The sequence below is a fragment of the Hermetia illucens genome, chromosome 1 (genome assembly GCF_905115235.1).
Source record: "Hermetia illucens chromosome 1, iHerIll2.2.curated.20191125, whole genome shotgun sequence".
Lineage (NCBI taxonomy): Eukaryota > Metazoa > Arthropoda > Insecta > Diptera > Stratiomyidae > Hermetia > Hermetia illucens.
The window spans coordinates 189,641,038-189,662,883 of NC_051849.1; the positions used below are offsets into that span (position 1 = coordinate 189,641,038).

At 38.1% G+C, this 21,846-nt stretch overlaps 1 protein-coding gene across 3 annotated transcripts in view; it reads right to left on the reverse strand.

Annotated features, from left to right (window-relative positions):
- Positions 1-357: 357 nt before the first annotated feature.
- The window catches only part of LOC119647222 (serine/threonine-protein phosphatase 1 regulatory subunit 10), a 28,158-nt gene continuing 6,669 nt past the window's right edge, over positions 358-21,846 (reverse strand). For 2 of the 3 annotated variants that reach the window (XM_038048055.1, XM_038048054.1), the window contains 4 exons: positions 20,952-21,049; positions 20,578-20,852; positions 16,353-17,735; positions 358-2,800 (listed from right to left, as the gene is read on the reverse strand). In XM_038048055.1, the coding sequence (XP_037903983.1) occupies positions 1,194-2,800; positions 16,353-17,735; positions 20,578-20,852; positions 20,952-21,049 (3,363 nt within the window). In that variant the 3' untranslated portion in view covers positions 358-1,193. Of the gene's footprint in view, positions 2,801-16,352; positions 17,736-20,577; positions 20,853-20,951; positions 21,050-21,266; positions 21,438-21,846 lie in introns of those variants that run through there. The other variant, XM_038048053.1, reaches the window with a different exon arrangement.

Below are 21,846 nucleotides of genomic sequence, written 5' to 3' on the forward strand. Positions count from 1 at the left end.
AAGGGGGAGTAAGTTGATTCCTATTTGGTCCGGTCAGACATCAAGTGGATGCGGACTTAGGGACCATGAGATTCTTGAAAAAATATGTTTAGGACTGGCCAAGCTTTTGCCCGAAATATGAGCGGATTTACCCTCAATGTAGTTCGCAGTCATGTTGTGTTCTGCAAATTATATAAAACATTTAACATTGCTTCGGTCACGCTGCTCCCAGGGCAGAGGTGAGGCAGCGCCTGATGATTTGCCTCTGCCCTGATAAGAAAACCGTAAAGCAGTCTTGGCCTAATATATTCGAATAAACTTTTTCCCGAAACCTGAAAAGAACTTTTTTCCAATTTTAATAAAAAAAAAATTCAAAGATATTATTTTCAATACGATTTTATTTAAGTAAAAACTCATGATTTAACATTAGGTTCTTTTCTTACATCGTAAATTATAACAAGACCTTTAAAACTAAGAATTCATTACAATAATTATAAAAATCTTATTTCATATTGTTTAAATAAAATTAATTTAAACTAGGTGGAGAGATAAGAGTCGTATTTACAATATATTACATGAATTAGATCGAGCAGTTGAGCATATTAAACTGAATTCAAATATGCTTTTCAAGTTGGAACTCACTTTCGTTCCAAAAGTCTTTATAGTAATTTTATCTGATTTTTAAAATTCATATTTCAATCATAATCGAGATTAAATGCGTGAATTAATTTATAATAATGAAATTGTGCTCAGACAGATTCGGAGCATTGTTAATTCTATGAATATTGGTTACAAAAAAACCGTTTTAGTTTGTACTTTTTAACATATAATCTAGCTGGTGATATTATCCTTATATCATTCATTTGGACATGATTTTTGAGTTCTTGCAAGAACTTTGCATTGCTCCTTGGCGAGCAATGCTTGATTTGATTTTTCTTTAAAAAGATGCTGAAGCAGTTTTCGACTTCGAAAACTTTCTCTTCAACGTGGTTTTCTGGTCATTCTATGACCGAAGTGCCTTAGCTGTAAGTGGATTTCTGCGAATCCGGGTCGCGTATAGAACGCTCGGTGACCGAAGTGGATGAATGACGAAATGTTTATATTCAATCACTTAAATGTATTCAGTCAGCACCAACATATTTTCCACTTTGATTAGTTATGTTTCAGTGTCAGTCGATATCACAGTCGATAATTAGGTGCGGAATCAGAGTTCCTTAAAACCTTGAGTTTCCAGGTGGGTGATAGAAATTACACTTGTTTCCATTCCTACAAAAGCCGCGCTGGAATTGTTTACAAACACCACGACCATTATCACCGCGATTTCCACCGCCACCACCACCACCTCCACGTCTTTGCATGTTACCGCCTCCTCCGCCACGTCCACCTCCACGCCAGTTGCCCCCGCCGCCTGGACCGTCGTTACCTCCTGGTGGTCCAGCCGAACCAGATCTCCAGTTGCCACCTCGTGGACCTCCACCTCTTGGTGGTCCGTTGTTCATGTTCATATTCATATTGGGATTCATGCCCATTGGTGGCCCGAAGTTATTGAAGCCGCCTCCCATTCCACCGTTTGGCGGTCCACCAAAGTTTGGACCACCTGGAACCCCAGGACCAAATCCTGACTGCATCATATTCATGTTGCAATTCATACCCATATCGTCTGGCGGTCCGCCCATCATCATATTTGGGGGTGGGCCACCGTTCATCATCATATTCGATGGAGGTCCGCCCATCATAGGATTGAAATTACCCATTGGACCTCCCATCGGTGGCATCATTCCATTCGGTGGACCGTTGTTCATTCCTGGTCCCATCCATCCACCGTTTCCGCCAAAAGGCATGAATGGATTGAATTGACCGCCTGGGAATCCCATGTCTGCTCCGCCCATGAAATCATCTTGTGGTGGTGAGCCTTTCGGATCAGGCCAAGGCATGCTGGTGAAATCATTCACTGCATCTGGATTCCCTGTAATATCGTCGAGAGGTATCACAGCTGGTTCAGTCATTTGATATTGTTCCATATCCGGTTCAGACGGTGATTCCGGAATCATGTGGCGGTTGAAGTATAATGCTTTTAGCGTAGTCTGCTCACGCTCCATTTGAATCTTCTTCTCCTTACTTTGGTTGCCTTCGGGATGTGGCGGGACATCATCTATTTCAATTAACGGTACCCAAGGTGTTTGTTCAACCATGACATCATCGACATTTAATTTCCGGGCTAGCATAAAGGCTTCCCGCTCATTGAATCGTTCCATTTGTTTCATATCAGTGAATGTCTTAGTAACGTTAACTCGCTCATTTTCATCGAGCTCGAAGTATCGAACTTCTTCCAACTGTTCCTGTGCTCGCCATGTCAACTTCTTCTTTGGACCCTTGCGACGATGAAGCATCAAAACTCCCGGTGGACCATCTGGGCCACAACCAGGACCTGGTGGTTTTTTCACTGGATTTTCCTCGGGTTCTTCGTTCTCTCGTGCTTTTCGCTCTTCCAATTCCTTCTCTTCACGAACCTTCTCCTCGATTTGTTCTTTGACTTTCTTCAGTGGTATGTCATCTTCATCGTCGTTTTTCTTATCATCGAAGACATCATCTTTGATGTCATCTGAGTTTTCAGTCTTATCGTTGTCTTCGAGAGTGTCCTGGTAGAATTTCAAGGGGGTAACTTTGTTGGCAACAGGACTTTCAGGTTCTTCTGGTGTTGTTGGCTCTTTGCCAGGTTCCTTTGATGCACTTGGCCGCCGTTTGCGTTTTCGAACATCTTTCTTGGGTGCAGCTGCTGAGAGAGCGTCCATGAACATATCACTTTCAACTAGAGTTGATGCTGTAATGGAGGAAAAATATTTATTAGCGAAATATTGTAAATTAGATTTTTGTCAATGTCAAAAAAATCAAATAGTTTGAAGTTATCGAATCAAGTCTTGAACGAATGAATATTGCTTTTTTCGCAGAGTTGTAGGATATATCGCTGGAATCATCTGAAAATATATTTAAAATGAAAAATTATAATTGATAAGAATAAATTAAGGCAGCTACGTATTTGTTTGCATGCACGATCACATCATCAAAATAAACCTAGCTAACATTGGGCCATAACTAGACCACTTCTGCATAATCAGACCACTTCTAAATGTAGATTTCTCGGATTCAGAGTAGGGAATCCTTTTTTCACATTAAAAAGATCGTCCAGAGAGGAAGAAGGAGCGATTTTTTCGGTAAGACTCTGGGCGTAGATATTTTTCAAGTCATTTTCCAAAAAAAACATTTAATCAAAATATCTTCGAACTTGGATTCCGCAAGATTCTTGGAATATTTATAAATTTCGTAACTTAGGCAATGCACTATTTTTAGAAATATGCTGTTATGCTAAATGAAGATCAATTGTAAAAACATTGTTAATGAATTGTTTTTCTTTCAAAACATTTTCTTTAGAATCATTCTGGGATAAATTCGGAATAACATTCAGAAATTTTACAGGCTAAAATGTTTTTATGGGGTTTTAAATTTCAAAACATAGTCTTGGATATTGTTTTCAGCCTGCATTCCTGAGAAATATATTGGGCTCAATAGATTTCTGCGACAGGGAGAAATGTTTCATTTTGTTTCAATTAAATACTGGGCTCTCTTGGATTTATGTGTTTTTGTTCCCATTCTGTTTATAGATGAATGAATGAATTGACCGTTTCATAGTCAACATTTTCAGCTTCGAAGAAATACTGCTTTCATCCCTATTTTTGAGAGGCGTGGAGCTTACTTTCGATTAAAACGATATTTAGTTCCGTTTAAATAAGCTATTAGTAGGTCAGTCCACCGCATAGGAATGTGATACGAAGAAATTTTAATAGGAATCTAAACAAAACTCAGGTTTTTTAGTGAGAACTTCACAAAATGAAAATTGTTTACAGCAATCAAGGCAATTAGGAAAGTAAAAACAACGCCGTAGTTTTCCTTGTTAGTACGATTTTATTGTTATACAAATGCCGATACTTCGGGAACAAATTATTTTTTTTCCGTCAGTTGTAGGTGCTCGCCTGCAGAGAGATAAGTTGTTCCCGAAATATCGACATTTGTCCAAAAATAAAATCACACTAACAAAGAAAACCATGGCACTGTTTTTATTAAAGATTTAAGATGTTTTCGATTGAATTTTTTCTTACTTCTTGCTTTAGTTTCAAGATTTCCTATATTCGCAACTAATGTAGTTCGGGAACCAGTTGTTTCCTTCTTCACGGTCAAGTGTTTTCTAGAAGGTTAAAGACACCAATAGCATACATCTATTTTCCCTGTATTCATAACTCTGTTCCAGTTATAATTCCTATTTTAATATTTTTATGCATATGAGACACCTTGCAGTAAGGAAAGGAACAACTTGTTCCCGAAATGCTAGTATATGCAAAATAAGAAAACTTTATTAGCGCCAAAAACGGAATCTAAGGTTGGATTTCTTCACTTTTCTCGCTTGAAACAGCGGAAATACACATTAGTGATATCATCTCTCCTCTTGCGCTAAACTGAAACAATTTCTTCGAAAGCAACTCTACTATTATGAGCAAGGCAAGGAATTCGTAAAACACGATTAAAAACGGACAAAACCCCTTTTTCCTCACTTCTATGGAGCATTTTCATTTTTCGGGATTATTTTGTGGCCTACTTTTCCCTATTTCCTGTGAATTCCTAGTCATGCGACCTAAACCATCTTTAAAGTGATCAAATCGTTATACCAAATTGAATATGAAGTGGCTGATATGGCTTTGTATAATATGCACCTCCCTTTACGTAACACCTGAAAAATGAGAAATTATGCATGCCTTGAAGTTCAGAAGTATAACAAACGCCAGTTCGTGCAGATTTGAGATTCCAAAATTAGCAATTGATCTGAAACGGGGTATGGAAATCAATCTATTTAGCTCAGTTGCAGAATTCTCAGAAATCCGGCTTCGATAAATTTCCTTAGATGAATCAGCTAAAATTTTGTTGTCTGCACCAGTAAGGAATCACTTTAAACAAACGACAAAAGTGCTAGATATTATTCAAATCGATGTTAAGATATACAAGATTTGAACTCGGTTCCCTTTGGTCCAATATGCATCATTGGTGACGAAAGGTAGACACGATGTGAATGTCTGAATGAACTGAATGTATAAAACTTTAGGAAAAGGTGATCAGTAGATTGATTATGGATGTTTTAAGCTTGCGAATGCATTTGAATTAAGTAGAGAAACGTGCATGGAAACAGAACAGAGGGCTTTGAAATTGAAGATAGGCCAGCCTAATTTTTTCTACTTTATTTTATAAAACAAAGCAATTTGCTTATATATTTATAAAGAATTCCCCAAATGGTAACCTAGATTTGACGAGGACCCTTGTTTATATCATTTCTAACCAAAAAAACTCGGGGAAATATTCCTATACTAGCTCTTACGCTCACCCCCATTCTTTGTGGCACTCTTAAATGTAATGAGTTAGATATAATAGCTTGTATCCTTATTTCTTCGTAGGTATTCAATTCTGTTGTTTTTTAACGAGCTACTAAAATCTAGCACCAAACAAGGACTGAAGACAATAGATGTGTTCAAATTAAATATGGGCCCCATCGGTTATTGGAGTATTTACAGAGGTACTGGCAGTTAAAAATCTCTATTGCTCGGAAGAATTGTCTTTAGCATGATCAAAACCGGGTTGCATAGTTCCATTGTAATCTTCAACTGAGAAAACTGTTCCAAAAATATACATGTTCATTATGACCCGCTTTAACCAAACAGGAATAAATTCAACCCTACATCTGAACAAAGGATAAGGTGAGGTGAATGTCGAGTAGTCTAGAAAATCCTTGAAAATAATTTTAACATCAACTTGCGTAGCTCAACAAAAATTGGAAGGCTATCCCACTTATTTTGTTACGAATTTCTATCCCCTTTCTATCCTACACTAGTGTGGGTTATATTCTTGCAGTATCAGGTATCTGAAACTTCCTGGTATTCCACCCTTTCCTCCGTTATATGTGCTCGAAAATGAAGTAAAAGGCGAAAGTTTTGATGGTTCATATACTGGACAACTTTAAAAAGGCCATTGTTGGCAGAAGAACCATTGACTTGCGAGTAATAAAGCAATTCAGTGAATTTATCGTGGCTATGAATGATATCAGAAGGAAGTAGAAATGCTTGAATTTTTAATCTATCATGTAATACGCGATGGGAATCTTAGCACAAATCGAAATAAAAGAGGAACATAAATATGTGTCATAAGAGTGGATGGGCCAATAGGAAGACAGCAGGGAAATGAAAAGAAAGAAAAAATGGAAAAAGCATCCTTTTCTAGCTAAAGTGTGCTTCATTTTCCTCATAAGTGTAAATACATCTTTTTCGAGAAAAGTGTTTGAATAAAAAGGGAAACCTTCGATCCAGCAGGAGAATTTCGAACAGCACTAGTCACTGTCTTTTTTAACCGAAAGAGCATCGCCGTATCTCGGGAACCAGTTGTTTCGTTCACAAGTATGAATCCATCTTGTAGCCAAAAAATATTCCCAACAAACGAAGGAAACTTTCCTTCATTCATTTTCAGTGCGCAGAATTCGAACAGAGTCACTCAGTTTTCGGCCAAACAACTTTTTGTTCTGCTAAGAATGTATTTCGGGAACCAGTTGTTCCCTCCATTAGTGCGAATTTTTCCTTTGCGGTAATTTGCCTACTTTCATACTCAATCCAGCAGGAAAAATTCAAATTGCGCTATCCATCGATTTTTTGATGAGTGTCTGGTATTTTGCTAAGACTATTTTGGGACCTAGCTTTTTTTCCTTCATCAATGCAAATTTTTCCTGTTCCCAAAGGCACAATTCATGATCAACATTTTACGATTACAGAGGGTCTGAGAGAGGAAAATGTACAAGGTAGTTTGCATGGAAATTAGAAGGCAAATTGCTAGGAGGAATTAGATAGGAGCTAAAGGATATTCTGATGTATAATGAACAGAAACGATCACTTAGTGGAGGCTGCTTGCTCAAGGCTAGTAATCATGAAGCGCCTTGCTCCGTAGGCAATCAACCTCTCAATCAACGAATCACCATCTTATGTTGAAGACCTCGCATATGTGATTGATGATCGTTTTAATGAAGGATTATCATTTGAGTCTTTAATTGCATAATAAATATACTCAGCATAATACATAAATTTCGGAAAAGGAATACAGAGAAGGCCACTCCATAGTGTACAAATAGTCCGTAACGCAGTTTGCAAAAAGCGTGAGATCCTGGTGCACATCTACTAAAACCAAGGAGCACTCACACCTCTACGGTATTGTGGTAACAAATAGTTCCACTGGAAAACGCAACGGCTCAGATTTCTATTATATTTATGTCCAAAATATTCCAATTTAAAGAAAGTATTATTTATGACCCTATTGAAATCCAATCCAAACTGAAGCTTCCTGAATGTGATTAAAGATTTTCTCCGGAGGCAAGTAATATATTAAACAAAAACCGTATTTCGGGAGTCAGCTTTACCATTGTTCAATATTCAGGAGGAAACACTGAAGAATAACTGATTCCCAAGATGCGGCACTTGCTTAGTAAATTACTTTCTAGCCGAAAAATGTTAAATCTCTAATTGATTTTTCAGCAAGAGGGCTTTAAATTTATGACGATCGAACGGAATTCATCTCTGAGATGAGCAATTAAATTCCCAGTCTTGACTGAAAGTTTACTAAACAGACTTTTCAGTCATTTATATCTGGTCTCTAAATAAAAAAGAATACTGAAGAGATGACAATATAGCCTTACTACCAATAAGGAGTCAGGGAACTACTAGTTGGTTCCACCTTCATAACAAAGACTAAGGGAATCTAGTTCATCCCACACAATAGCTACGCTCGATCGAAGTTACATACCCAGAAGCTAATACATAATAGAACATGGATTTTCATGAAAATCTGCTAAATTTCATCAAAATGCCTATAAATATCATTTAACTACGCTCCATTAACGCATTTCGTATTATTCCCCGTTGAAAAACTGCGGATTTTCATCAAAACAAAACTAATATTTGAATCAATGCAAGGTTGTATGCTCCCCACATGTGAGCCGGTTTCAGGGACTAGGCGCCGTATGAAACCCTGCACTATGAGAAAACCAGGAGCGTTTACTTCAATTTTGGAACCCCCATCCTCACCCCATCCTGGAAGCCTCATACTCAATATAAAATACTAAAAAAAACCGAGGTTGGAATCGATACTAACTGCAAATCTACTTCAAAACTTTTCTTCCTGTCCCTAACAACACTCCTTTTTGATAGCTAGCATAAGAGCATATCCTCACTCATCAATACCTGTTGCATGCTCTTCAGTATTCAACCCTCCAAAATTATCTGTTCAACCATTACAATTTGTCTCTATAAACGTTGGTAAGGTTTCAAACACTTTTAATCGTTTTGTCTACGTTCAACTAATCTTGGGTTATTTATAATTCATGAATTTCCGTCTGACCTTGACCACCTCACTAACAACTGTTAGTAAGAATTCATGTTATCGATGTTTTAACTCTGAGTAACATTGCGTAATTCGTAGAGGAATTTTTTTTCAGCTATTTTAGCAAATTATGTTGAAAGACGATGATTCAGTGTGCGACGGAAATGTGTGTAAATATTTATGTACGGAATAGATATATACATGTCTAACAATAAAAACTCGCAGATTTGGGCATCGTAGAAGCACAAAAGAACTTTTTTTCCGATTTTTCTTTTTATGTATAGAAATAATTAAGAAATGTTATTAAAGCCAAAAGCTCTTATAGCAATATTATACCATCCTATTCCTATCTTTTCGCATAGTTATAAATTCTGATATTCACACAATACTAAGCTTATTTCGCCAACGAGTAAGCTCCCCCCGAAACTAAGGATCTACCATTCGTGAATTTAACGCCCACTTTATGTTATGGCAAATTGGTTCATATAGCATGTGGCAGTCATGCGAACACATAAGCATAAATACCTAGCTCACGTGGAACTAAAGGCGAACTCTCTACCCACTCATGTGGCCATGATACTCGTTATGATTGAACTCGAGTATTAAACATCAAGCTCCAAGGATGAAGAGGCATCTATAATCTAATTTTTAACAGCAAAGATGGAGGACAATTTATTGCGAAGCTGTTGAGGATTTTCTTGCGATACAAGATCGGGGGCTGAAGCCTTCCAAATGCTCAAAAGCTACAACGGACAAACCATCAGGTATCTGTGGGCCAACGGAAAAATCTTCACATGAGCGCAAAAGCCCTCGATAACTGCATTTGACACGATGGCACGCCCAATAGGATGTCTCCTACAGATGCATAAGCTAATAGGACGTAGTTGCCCCTGACTAGATACAGGCGTAGACTTGGACATCCAAATTTATGTGAAGTCATAGCGATCCATTGGATGTTATTCCTCGTAACCTCTTGAAGCAGTATCTTCGGCAAACCACACGGTAGTAGTCCCGTTTTTCCAAACATGCTTATAGTGTCAACTTGTTTCAACTGGGCTCAACAAGGAGTAGGATAAATTACCTCATTCGCGGAGAATACCCTTCATAGGCACATCCAAAATTTAAACCTAAACTAAATCAACCCTTTCGGTGTTTCAACATTGATAAGTTATATATTTTCCTAATATTCCTTGTCATATTGAAGTTTTCTACAATATATTGGAAACTTTCTAAACAGTTTTAAATTGGTTGGTCACATCGCTTTCTCCAGGAACGTGTTATTCATCTCCTTGAGACTCTCCAACAGTCCTGCACCATGCACCGTGCTACTAGTCAATCTCGCTTTGCCAAAAAACTCCGTTCTCTTCTTTAATTTGTGATCTCTACACTGCATATTTTGCCTGGTAATGGATTCGTCGATATTATCTCATTCACAATGATGTAATTTCTCAACCAAAATTGCGTCCGTTGCGAACATCAACTGGAGCGGTTGAGTAGGAATAGTGGTTACTTCCCCATGTGACCTCCAGCGTGGCTTTACTGCTCATCAGTCCACAATATTTTCGTTTTTCTAACTTTAATACTTTTGGTCAATGCAATGCCTAAAATCCATACGATAATAGTGCAAACGGCCATAATCCACCCGATAACAGTGCATGATCAAAAACGGCTTGAACACTAATCTTCCGACGTCCGGAGTTGAGAATATCTAAGTCTACTTCTACAAATCAAACGCTAAAATAACGAATATTACAGCAATGAAGTTGCTTTGTACTGAAGAAGGTGGTTGGTCGCTCCCGAAATATATATATGCGTTTGAAACCAAAAATTGTAGTTTGGAGAAAGCTACCACTTGTCTATTAATTTTAGCAATGGATCCTTGGAAAAAAAAGCATTAAATCCACTCATTGGCAATAGCTAGAAGGCTTGAAAATTGCATGCAGCATAGTTCGTAACATTGTTCGTCTGCTTTCATACTTCATTCGAGGAAAAAAGTGACTAAAACTGCTCAGAGCGCATGGAGAAGACATAATACAGTTCAGCATTGGGCAGTGCCGTCCCTACATACTGGAAAGGGCGATCAGACCAAATTCTGCAATGGACTCATCTGAAGTGACTCTTGCCAAGAAGTAGCCTTACCAGGAGTTATCTGGTACCATGGGAAGTGGAATGGCCTTCTGGAAGCCCCAGTTATTTGCAGTTGGCTCTCATGGTGTTTGTGATTGCAGTCATATCGCGGGCTGTACTGCTCGGGTACCGTACCCCTTAGTTGCGGCAGAGGTGTTAGATATGCACTCAGTATAAACCAGTAACACTACCAGCTTTGATTAAGGTCGCCAAATCAATTCGATGAGCAATTCGACAATAGAATAAGTAGTTCAGAAGAGGAATAGGAGAAGACAAATAGGAGCGAAATATTATATTGCGAAACTCACATGCAGATTTAGGAGGATTAGGTTTGTGAATTTTATATTAGCAAGGGGAAGAGGAGGCGATAACTTTATTGCTTATGAAGTGAACGAAAAATGAGGAAAGAACGTACTGCCCTCGACTGCAATGTGCATGACTCGACAATCTAAAACAAAACTTACAAAGGAAAAAATGGGTCTTTGAGTTCACATGAACTAAGCGTAAAACCAAGAGATTATTGCCTAGCACCTGCCTCACCATAAGGGGATATGTGTATTTAAAGCGAAGAAAAGAGTCGATGAGCCCAGGAGATATGCCAAAACCACGGATAAAGCCCATTTGCATTTTCGGGATAGTCATATTTCATTAGAAAATGTTCCTCAAAACAAAATATTGAAAATCAAACAACAATGAATGATTGAGGTCCTAAAACGAGGAATTGCGAAGGTCACATGATCTTGTCTCATAACAATGCCAATTCACGCACAGTGTCAAAGAAGCCCTCCAGGAGCTCAATGGAGGAATTACAAATTCAGAACGAACATTCAGTTGAAAAACGACCAGATCCTATCCTTTCAGCTTAACTACACTTAGGTGCTAACGGACCTGCTGCTGCACAGTCGGTCAAATTTGGACACTTATTGTGGTAAATTTATGGAACAGCTCCTTGGACATCCGTAAATATGCTGTTGGGAGTTCAAATAGAATGTATTAATGGAACATGCCGTGATATGAATGACGGAGAGCTGCCTGGCCTTTGGAGGAAAATTTTACAAAAGAGCCGGGATTGCGGTAATAGGGAACCCTCTCTCTGTCATCCTTCTTGAGTTATCCGTTCATGAATAGAATTTTAAGAATAATCTACATCACAAAGGCCTGTTTCCTAAAATCTGGGCAAGGCATGTAGATAACATTTTCACCATTGTCCATAAGAACAAAGTGGAGGAGATGCTGGAGATTCTGAACAAGGACTATCGAAATTTACGACGAAAATTGAAAGCGATTGAGAATTTCCATTCCTAAATATCAAAATTTTAGAAAAAAGGGAATCCTCTCTAGCATTCACAGGAAGCCTACACACAAAACAAACCCACATAAAATGATTCCTCCATGCAATAGCACAAGCCTTGTACTGTGCCCCTTAGTGACGAAGACTTATAAGGGAGAAGGAATACATCATCGACACCGGAGTTGAGAACTGCTTCCAATCATCGGAAAACCCTCATAAAGAAAAAAGCGAAAGCACCATGAAGTGGAAGCGTTGATATCTCTCGCCAACAATATTGAAAGGAAGAAAAGAATAGGGGCCTCACATTCAGTGTCAAAAATAACCTCGAGCAATTCGCCCAAAAATGGGATGATCGCCTCATGCAAAACGGTCTCAGATTGAATCTAAATAAAACTGAATTTTTAATGACTGATCCCCATGAAATTGCTTCACACATTAACGCAACCTGGATGAAGTGGCGTTCCACGACTGGTGTTCTTTGTGATCGACGTATCAACGAACGTCTCAAATCTAAAATCTACCGCAATGTCGTTCGTCCTATCGCTCTCTATGGTTCTGAGTGTTAGCCGACTATAAAAGACAATGAACGGCGTCTTGCGGTAATGGAGACGAAGATGTTACGTTGGACTAGTGGCGTGACACGATTTAATCACATCCGAAGTGAGGATATCCGCGATCGTTATGGGGTTGCATCGATCGTGGAAAAATTGTGAAAGGCATCTTCGATGGTATTAGCATGAAATTCGTGCTAACGAGAATTCATTTGCCAAGATTGGTCTGAAGCCAGAGACGATGGTAAACGACCAAAAGGCAGGCCGAAACTACGGTGGCTTGATACGCTGGATGGGGATTTAAAAGCCTCGAGATGGCACCCAGATCAGGCATTCGATAGAGCCAAATGGCGAAACCGATCGCGACGAGCCGACCCCGCTTGTGAACGGGACAAAGGCTGAGCAAAAAGAAGAAGATTCAAGTCAACATTTAGAAGGATGATGAAAGGATACACCACACAAACCAGACTACGATCCCCCAAAGACCGAATATTGAAACACAATTCCAGCGGAATATACAAAGTAACTTTTCCAGACTGTGAGAAGAGTTATATAAGTAAGGCTAAGAGAGCACGTGAGGGAAGCGAAAGCGGCCATGAAAAATAAAAGGAGGAGCTCTGAAATCGATTTTCGATCGAATTTTATTGCCTGGAGATACTATATTTCGGAAGCCAACCCTTTTCCGTCTTGAAAAAACAGAATGAACACTCTTTTTATTCAAATTTTAAACATTGGCTAATATTAATCTGGATCTAAACTCGATGGATTATCGCTCATAAATTATCCCTGCAACTAGCGAGTTGGAATTCCTGTAACTAAACTAATTCTGTGCCCAAATTATAATGTTCAATAAAGTCAAGTGACGATTATTTTTTGAATTCTCAATAGTTCCATGTATCTTCCCTCCACATTAATTTCTGAGCGTTTGATGTATTAATTCCATGAACAGGAATTTATTGAGAAATAATCATCTTAAATTTTGTTCGTAGAAGTACGGAATATGTTTTGGAATGTTATCAGGAAAATACCACGTAAGTTCCGCACGAACTGGATACGTTCACTGAGAATTGGAAAACCAAATCCACCCTCTAAATTCAATGCTGAGGATGCATTTTATACTCTTTCAGATATGCACGAAATCGATCGAATTCTAGAAAATATGGTGGTCACGCAATATATGCGTGATCAAAATCTTAGTTGAATTACATATAAAAATCGAGGGGAAGGGATCAATGGCGATGTACTTATTCATGCAGCGTGTGCGTATCCAAACCACAAAAGCCAGGTGTGATCGGTAGTGTGCGCGTTAAAATGGATTAAAACCAAGAATTCAACGCTAATCCTGAGAATTGAGTTTTACATAAAAATGTCATATTTTTCCAATCCTTGCATGAAAGGAGCAAATTCAGAGCAGAAGGCAGAAAACGTGCTAGAAAATACCAGATGGCCTCATTCTCAAATACTCGACTGTAAATTGGATTGGAGTATTTTCAGGAAAATACCGCGTGGGTTAGCATCAAATCACGTTGTAATGGATGGAAATAGAGAATTCAATGATTTTTAAATTTTTAAATCGTAAAGGTTACACCTAGGGTAGAAATGGCTCTTCATGAATACTTGCGCGAAAATGCACATTTAGGAGAGACGGAAAACGTGCTAATCTTGAATGTTTGGTTGGGGGTGGAATTGATATAATTTTTCGAATAAGACTTGTAATGAAGGGACAAACGGGTTGCGAGACTGGGCAAAACGGCCAATGAAGAGTTTACACTGCCAAACAGCTTCTTGGAAGCAAAATAAAAGCTCTGGAAAAATCCTAACAAAGAAACCTTATACTGAACTGAGACATTGGCTAGCAAATAGAATGTGATCTCAATGAAATCCGATAATTACAGATGTTGAAGTCTGAGCGTGAGAGACGAGATATTTGGTTTGTCTAATGAAACAGTATCACATCCATTGGATAATAGTCTAGAACGGAAGTTCACCTAAATCCTAAAAAAAATCCTGCATGCTTTTCATAATCATCGCTACTCCCTAACTTATATATTTCTCTGCATATTCTACTTTTCTTCTTAGTCCTATGAAAAAAAATCTATATCTAAATATCTAGCTGGAACGTGCAAATTTTCCAGAATTTTTGTTGCGCGAGTAAACATTAAAATTCAATCAACATTCGCCCATTGTGTCGGTCTGCAAATCCTACTCAATAGCACGGAAAACTTAATTAGTTGCCGCAGGTGAGTTTCAATCTGTGCGAGATGCATTTTTTTCAAAGTTTATGGCTTCATTCCGTTTGACAGTGATTGTTTCCAACAGTTTCGATGTACGAAGCAACCGGATGGCTGATGTGAGCATAAATTTCTTAATCTTAACATCTTGATAGAGAATAGCTGACTCTAGTCTCTGCACAGTACATTCCTATTTAACTTGTTTTGCTAGTTATCGGTCGTTATTGACATCATAAATATGCTTTGGGTTGTGCGGACATCCGATCGACTTTGTACTTTGATTTTTAAACTCCGTGAGATGAACAGTTGATGTTGAAAAGCTTACAATCCGGTCGGTACCAATTAATTGCACATCATCGTTGTCCATTACTATCTTATATTCTCGAAAATCGCACAGATAATAAATTCATGAAAACGTGATCGATTATTACACCTCCACCGCATGAACAAAACATATCTAATTTTTGGCATATGCACTCAATTCTGTCTCATTTGATAGATGTTAGGACCGCCTCTGTCCACACCGGTAACAATTATTATGAAATCGAGCTCACAATCTGCGTCCGGAGTCGAAAACTGACCAATCATAACTGCTTGCAACATAACCCATTTTATAATCTATTAGATAGCTCAATTTGTGGGTGGCTTTTGCACGTTTAATTTACGTTCATTACATTGCTAGCTATAAATTCGGCCCCAATATATGCGGCTCCACACGAGACTATTCTCCAGCACACTATGCATGTCACTATCCGCAGTATCTCGAGAACTGTCGATGTTTTGCGCACTATCTTATGACACTGCCACCTAAATGTATAGACAAGAATAGAATTAATCACAATGTTTAGGTTGTATTACTCTACTTATCGGTGCTGATCGTTCGGGGATCATTCCGAGACTCCTAACATTTCCTATTTTTTTAAACCGCACAATTTGAAAATGATCAACGTTTTGCTGCACAATATGATGAAATAATGAGTTTGAACCACATATTCTGTTTTAAGAGAGAAGAGTTTCCAAAAACAATACAATTATTGCCTATAATTCACGCTTTCCAAGTTCTTATTGCTTCTACGTTGCCCAATCGTGCCCATTGTTTTAAATATTTCCGTTTATCAAAACTTTATTTATCATTTCTCCTCTTAAAATTTCTCTTATGCTAGGCTTATAATAAAAAATTATATAAGGAGAAAAAAGAGGGTAAAAATGATCATACACCACCTGTTTTGCCCAATTGACAAAATTTTTTCACAGTCCACACGTCCTCTTTCTTCAGCATTTGATTCCCCCAACATTTAAAATTTGATAGTCTAAATTGTCTTACCGAACTCTATATCCGGAAAAATGCGTTTTATTTTGATTAATCCATAAAAATCTAGTTTTACAAATTAATCAGAATAAAAGGAGGAAGGGAATCAGCCATCTGGCTTTGTCGGAACCTAACCAGCGGGATTGGCTCGGACCATACTAAGCGCACATAATGGAGTTTTTCCCAGCATCTGCTGAAGCTGTACCTGTAGAATAATAAAAGCAATATTTCGAAATTCAGCTGTCCCCAACATTAAAAAGGAGAAAAATATATCGATCTCCTTCTCCCAAACAACCTAAGGACAACCAGGAAAAAAGCAATATCCATCCGTAACCAGACAGATTCGATAACTCTGAAACGAAACGAAAACACAAGATTGTCAAAAACGATGAAATAGAAAGGTAACTTACGTTTTGGTTTTGGTGCGATAAATTTAACAGCACCAGGTTTTTCAGTTGCTGGAGCGGTGGTTAAGTCGATTTTCAGTTTTTTCTCGGCAGGTGGTAGAAGTTCCTTGACACTGGTCGGTGATGATATGGTTGCTGGCATCGGTGGTGGAGATGAACGTTTCACAAGCAAAGTCGAGGGTATCGATGTGCCTGGAATGGATTGGGTTGGAGGTTTTTTCAAACCTTTTCTGGAAGGTGGAGGAGGTGCTTCCTCGGATAAGCCATGACTTCGGAATTGAGAGTTGTAGGTTTTCACTGTTTTCGGTCGGTTTGGATCTCCTCGCCTGATTTCTATTGACATTGAGGCTTTTTTCGAGGGTATTGTAATTGATGTAACGACAGGTTCGTCTTCTTTTGGCTTTTTCGGTATTTTTCCAAGTTTATCAATTAACATTGGGCTTCCATTATCTTTGTCCGATGATTGGGACTTGTCCTTGTCCTTATCAGAGGACTTGTCCTTGTCTTTATCAGAAGACTTTTCCTTGTCCTTATCTTTATCCCTATCGGATCTGGACCTATCTTTATCACTACTACTGTGACTTCTATCACTATCTTTATCTCTGCTTCGACTCTTGTCCTTATCCCGACTGCTAGACGATGATTTACTTGAGGACGATTTGTGCCTATCTTTGTCCGAACTTTCTTTATCCTTGTGCTTACTGCTGCTGCTGCTACTGCTACTATTATGAGATGATTTTGATCTACTACTACTGCTGGAACTACTCTTAGAGGACGATTTGCTCGATGAAGACGGAGATGATTTATGACGACTTGAACTCGATGATTTATGATCCCGATGACGATCTTTATCTTTACTACGTGATTTCTCCTTATCAGAATCCTTCTCTGTTAATTTATCTTGTGATTCACTACTTTTTCCTTCATTCTCTTTATTCGATTGTTTATCTTCTAAACTTTCACTTGATTTCTCTTCATTCGAAACACCATCTACACTATTCTCCCCTTTTTCTGTTTTATTCTCAACACTTGATGTATCCAATGGATCATTTGGGGTACCACTATTTACGATTTTAGCCAGGATTTGTTTTCCATCTTTCACGACAATTTTATAAACCAACGGATCATCCGATTTAAGTTTTGTTGGTGAAGTGAGAGTTGCAGACACTGTTTCCGCCGACGGAGCTACTACCTGTTCAGAGGAACCATCCGCAACTTTTTTGTCGGATTGGATGATAATTGCACTTGGTACCAGACCATTACCGCCAGCTTCCTTTGGCGTGCTCGCAATTTGAGCATTGTTTGCAAGTTCTGAAGCAGCCATTGTCTCTCCTTTCACTACTTTAAGCCACTGTTCGACGAGTTTTGTTGCTAGAATTCGGACACCTGTAATGAAATACAAATAAAATGTTGGAGTTAGCACTTTAGGGTCGTGTTCGGTTAATAAAGTAAAATAAATATGAGTTTGTGATTTTTAAATGATTTGTCGGGAAATAATTCGTGTTGAATGCATCGTATATTATCCATAGGAGTTAACACATTCAGTGCACACATGATGGCGAGAGCATTTAACTGTGATTCATCCCAAAAAATGATAACGTGACAATTGATACCACATAAAGACTGCGTCAAAACGACTTCCTCCCCACTGACCTCATGCACGTCAATCCAGCAGATGTAATGCTTGCTTTGACGCATTAGCCGGGAGAAAGATCATATCTAGAATTCAACTCAATCTAGAAGGCTTAGAAATCTGGAGCTCAATTTGAAGAACATATAAGTCCATACCGATCACCGACGCACTGAACGTGTTAACAACAAATAACGACCAACTCATGCTGAAAAACCCGCATATCACACATACAATTTTTCTGAGAAATTTATAAATAAGTGGATAAATGGTAGATGGTATGTAGCTACTTTGTGAGTCACGTGTGCATACAGTGCCGGTAAAAATGATAAGACACCTCCTGCTTTTCAAGAAATCATAAAACAAGTCGGGAAACCGGAAGCTGGACGCTTCAGATACGAAAGGTTTTGTCTATTTCTTAGTACGTAGTATGTAATATATGCATATAATATGTGAGAGTATGCACTTCCGGGTGATATTGACACTCATAGTCTTGAATTTCCAAAGAAGCAACAACTTTGATCTATTATAACTTTGTTAGTAATAGTACGGTTTCTACCAAACTTGGTAAGATCATGCTCTATATTATAGCCTGCATTACTGCATTTTTTGTTTACACAAAACCTTAAAAATGAAACTATCCCCAGAGGCTCTGTATGTACCTGAGCTGATGGCATGCCATTGTACTTTCCTAAGCAGAAATTAATGTCCATGTTTTTTTACAGTTTAATATATAAATCAAGAAAAGAACTAGGTATTGTTCCTTATGCTGTAAATATTTTTATTTTTCTTCCGCATACAATTGTCACGTATCTCCTTCCTCAGTGCTAGTACCGAATTAGGTACTAGTAGTACCTAACACCTAATACGTGCTAGTACTTTATTAGATGCTAGATGCTACTAGTACCTAATTCGGTACTAGCATTGAAGAAAATGGCACGTGGTCTCCGAAACAATTGTATCCGGAAGAAAAATAAAAATATTTACAGTATAAGGAACAACACCTAGTTCTTTTCTTAATTTTCTAAGCAATTAACCAAAGTTTTTCAATGTACCACACATCGGGCTAGGCTAGATCACCCGAGAAATTTTCAATAATATTTTCTTTTCGAGATCCTGCTGGGAAATCGAGAAATTCAGTTTCTACTAAAGTAGTGCAATCTGAATTCCAGCATTATCTTGATTAAAAATAAGAAAAATAAACGGCATATCCGCATGCTATGCCAAATTATCGTTAAACCCCTCAGGAAGCATTGCTACATATCAAGAGCTATTTATTCTCAAACGAAAAGCTGAATTTTTCACTGCCCGTCGTATTCTGTAGCAGCCCAAATTGCCATTTCCGTCACTATGCTGCCTCTTGCTCGAAATTTTTGCTTTTTTTCTTTAAACTATGAAAATAACTGAAGCAGATGGGTCAGCCGAGATCAAATTGGTGTTCGTCCTTAAAAATTACACGACACCATTTTTCTTCCAATGCAAATGGCTTTCAGGAAAATATATTCCGACTATTTTGCTCTTCGGTAAGAGACGGTATTCGTTTGCAATTTTCGGCGCTTCTCTGCTCATGCGGTAATATTTCATGCATTTTTAATCTTAGTATCGATGCCCGCTTTGTCCGTGATTATCGAGCATCGTTCGGACCGAGGACTTACAATTGTTATTAAGAAACTTGCGATATGTTTACTAATTTTTCGGTCGGAATCGTTGAAACATTTAAATATATATATTTAGCTTCATTTTATAAGAGAGACTTACGCTGAATGGGGATTTAAAATCCTCGAGATTGCACCCAGACCAGGCATTCGATAGAGCCAAATGACGAAACCGATCACGACGAGCCGACCCCGCTTGTGAACGGGACAAAGACTGAAGTAAAAGAAGATTTTATAAGACAGACTTAGATTTATCTTTTAAAGTGTGCCGAAAAATTCGATGGCCATTTTTACGAAAAGCTTAAGGCTAATTTAAGCTGTCCTTTTGAACTATTGTTGCCACAATTTGCAGAGCCCGAAATAAAGTTGTGGACTGCATATCTGCTCCGGAATATAACCAGATCAATTTTCGTTATGGGTTTTTCTTCGTCAAATTATTTTTTTGATGTACAATTCCTTAGCAGCTGACTCGTTTGCTTTACCCATTATCTTGAATTTACTACGCAAAGTTACAAATGGCCTTCAAATATTGAAAAACAATTGTATAAATGCAGAACACATATTTATATCCGAATAACCAGAGGTAGTTTCGGTAGTGTCTTATCATTCTTACCTATCTGAAATTCAACGGAAAAGCTTCGGAAATTACTCAGGAAAATGTAATGTGGTACGATTATCTCAGATACATTACAACCTCTGGAGTTTGTTGTTCTACGATTTTTTGAAAAATGGGGAAGAGGATCTTATCATTTTTACCGGAACTGTATATGCAACGAACTACACCTACCAGAAATTGATTTAATTTAGGGGGGAGGGGTCTTCGCCCAGTAGAAAGGGCAAGGCAAGATTTCAAAACTTAACAAGACAACAGAACCACTTTTCAGCCCATCCAATTTGAAACAATGATATTCACGGTAATTTCTAAACCATAAAATAGACCTACCTTCATTTCCTCCATCCTTTGACAATCCTTTCACTAACTTCGGTGCCGTATTACTTCGTAATCTTTGCACATCCACGGGACACAATAGCAACAGTTCCAATATTTCTTGCACTAATGGCCAATTGGCGGCCTTTATCGCGTCATTTAACCACATATGGGTGAGTAACCAGCCTCCCACGCCCATAAACTTTCCCAATAATTCAGTGTCTGTACTTTTTAAAATTTGTATATAGATACATTTCGAGACCAGCTTTTTTGAATATTTCGCCATTAACCTGGAATAGAATATCGAGAAGAATAGTGTTAAGAAAAGATCAATTTTTTTTCAGTTGAAAGATAGTTAATTTGTAACTTTAGAAAATGCTTATACTTACTCGGCTAAACGCTTTACTTCATTCGCACTGCGAATTCCTCCGTTAGGTGCAAGCAACACCTTCAGGCAGGTTAGTAATTTCAATGGATCAATTCTCGGCTGTAAAGAGAAATAAGTCCAGATTAATATATTGGTTTTGAAAAAAAAAACACCAGAAAGAAGGCGCAGCAAACTTCTTCCAAGCTTTTCAATAAAATTAAAATTATATAATGGACTATAGCGAACGTAACCTATGCTTCGACGATTAGTCACATACAAATCAGAGCCTATGAATCTACCAAAATAAAATAACTTCTCTATGAATCAAGCCACATACTATGATTTCAGTAGAATAACACATTTCAGTGTCAATAATCATTGTCACGAGAACCTTAACTCAACTAATTATAGTTCACGTTTTATAACTATTTCTAGATTCCAATGTCCACTGCCCTTTTAGCAACTTCTCGACTCTCGTATTCCACCTTACATTGCAACAGTTAGGTTACTTATGAATCATTGAGATCTACCATGCGTTCTGGCTCTTCACAGCTTTATCATGTCTATTGGATGATCCAGTGAGAATGAACTGGGCTTGGCTATGTGGACGTGTGTGTTATCACTTTTTTAACAAACTGATTACCAATGAAAGCGAAATACGCAGTACACGTCGGAAGCACTGTACAATCAACCGTTGACCGCATCCACAGTGTAATGGAGCTTCATAGAAAGTTACTTTAAGCCAGCAAATTCGTATCTAAATCATGAGATTGACCGTTTTATATCTGGCTTTCGAGGAACTTGAAATTCATGGTGATAAGTCTTTGATTTGTATCTATTTATGATGGATAAATAACACGAAATATATTGTCACTAATAGTATAGCATATGTGGGCTCCATTAAGTCTTGGCCCCCT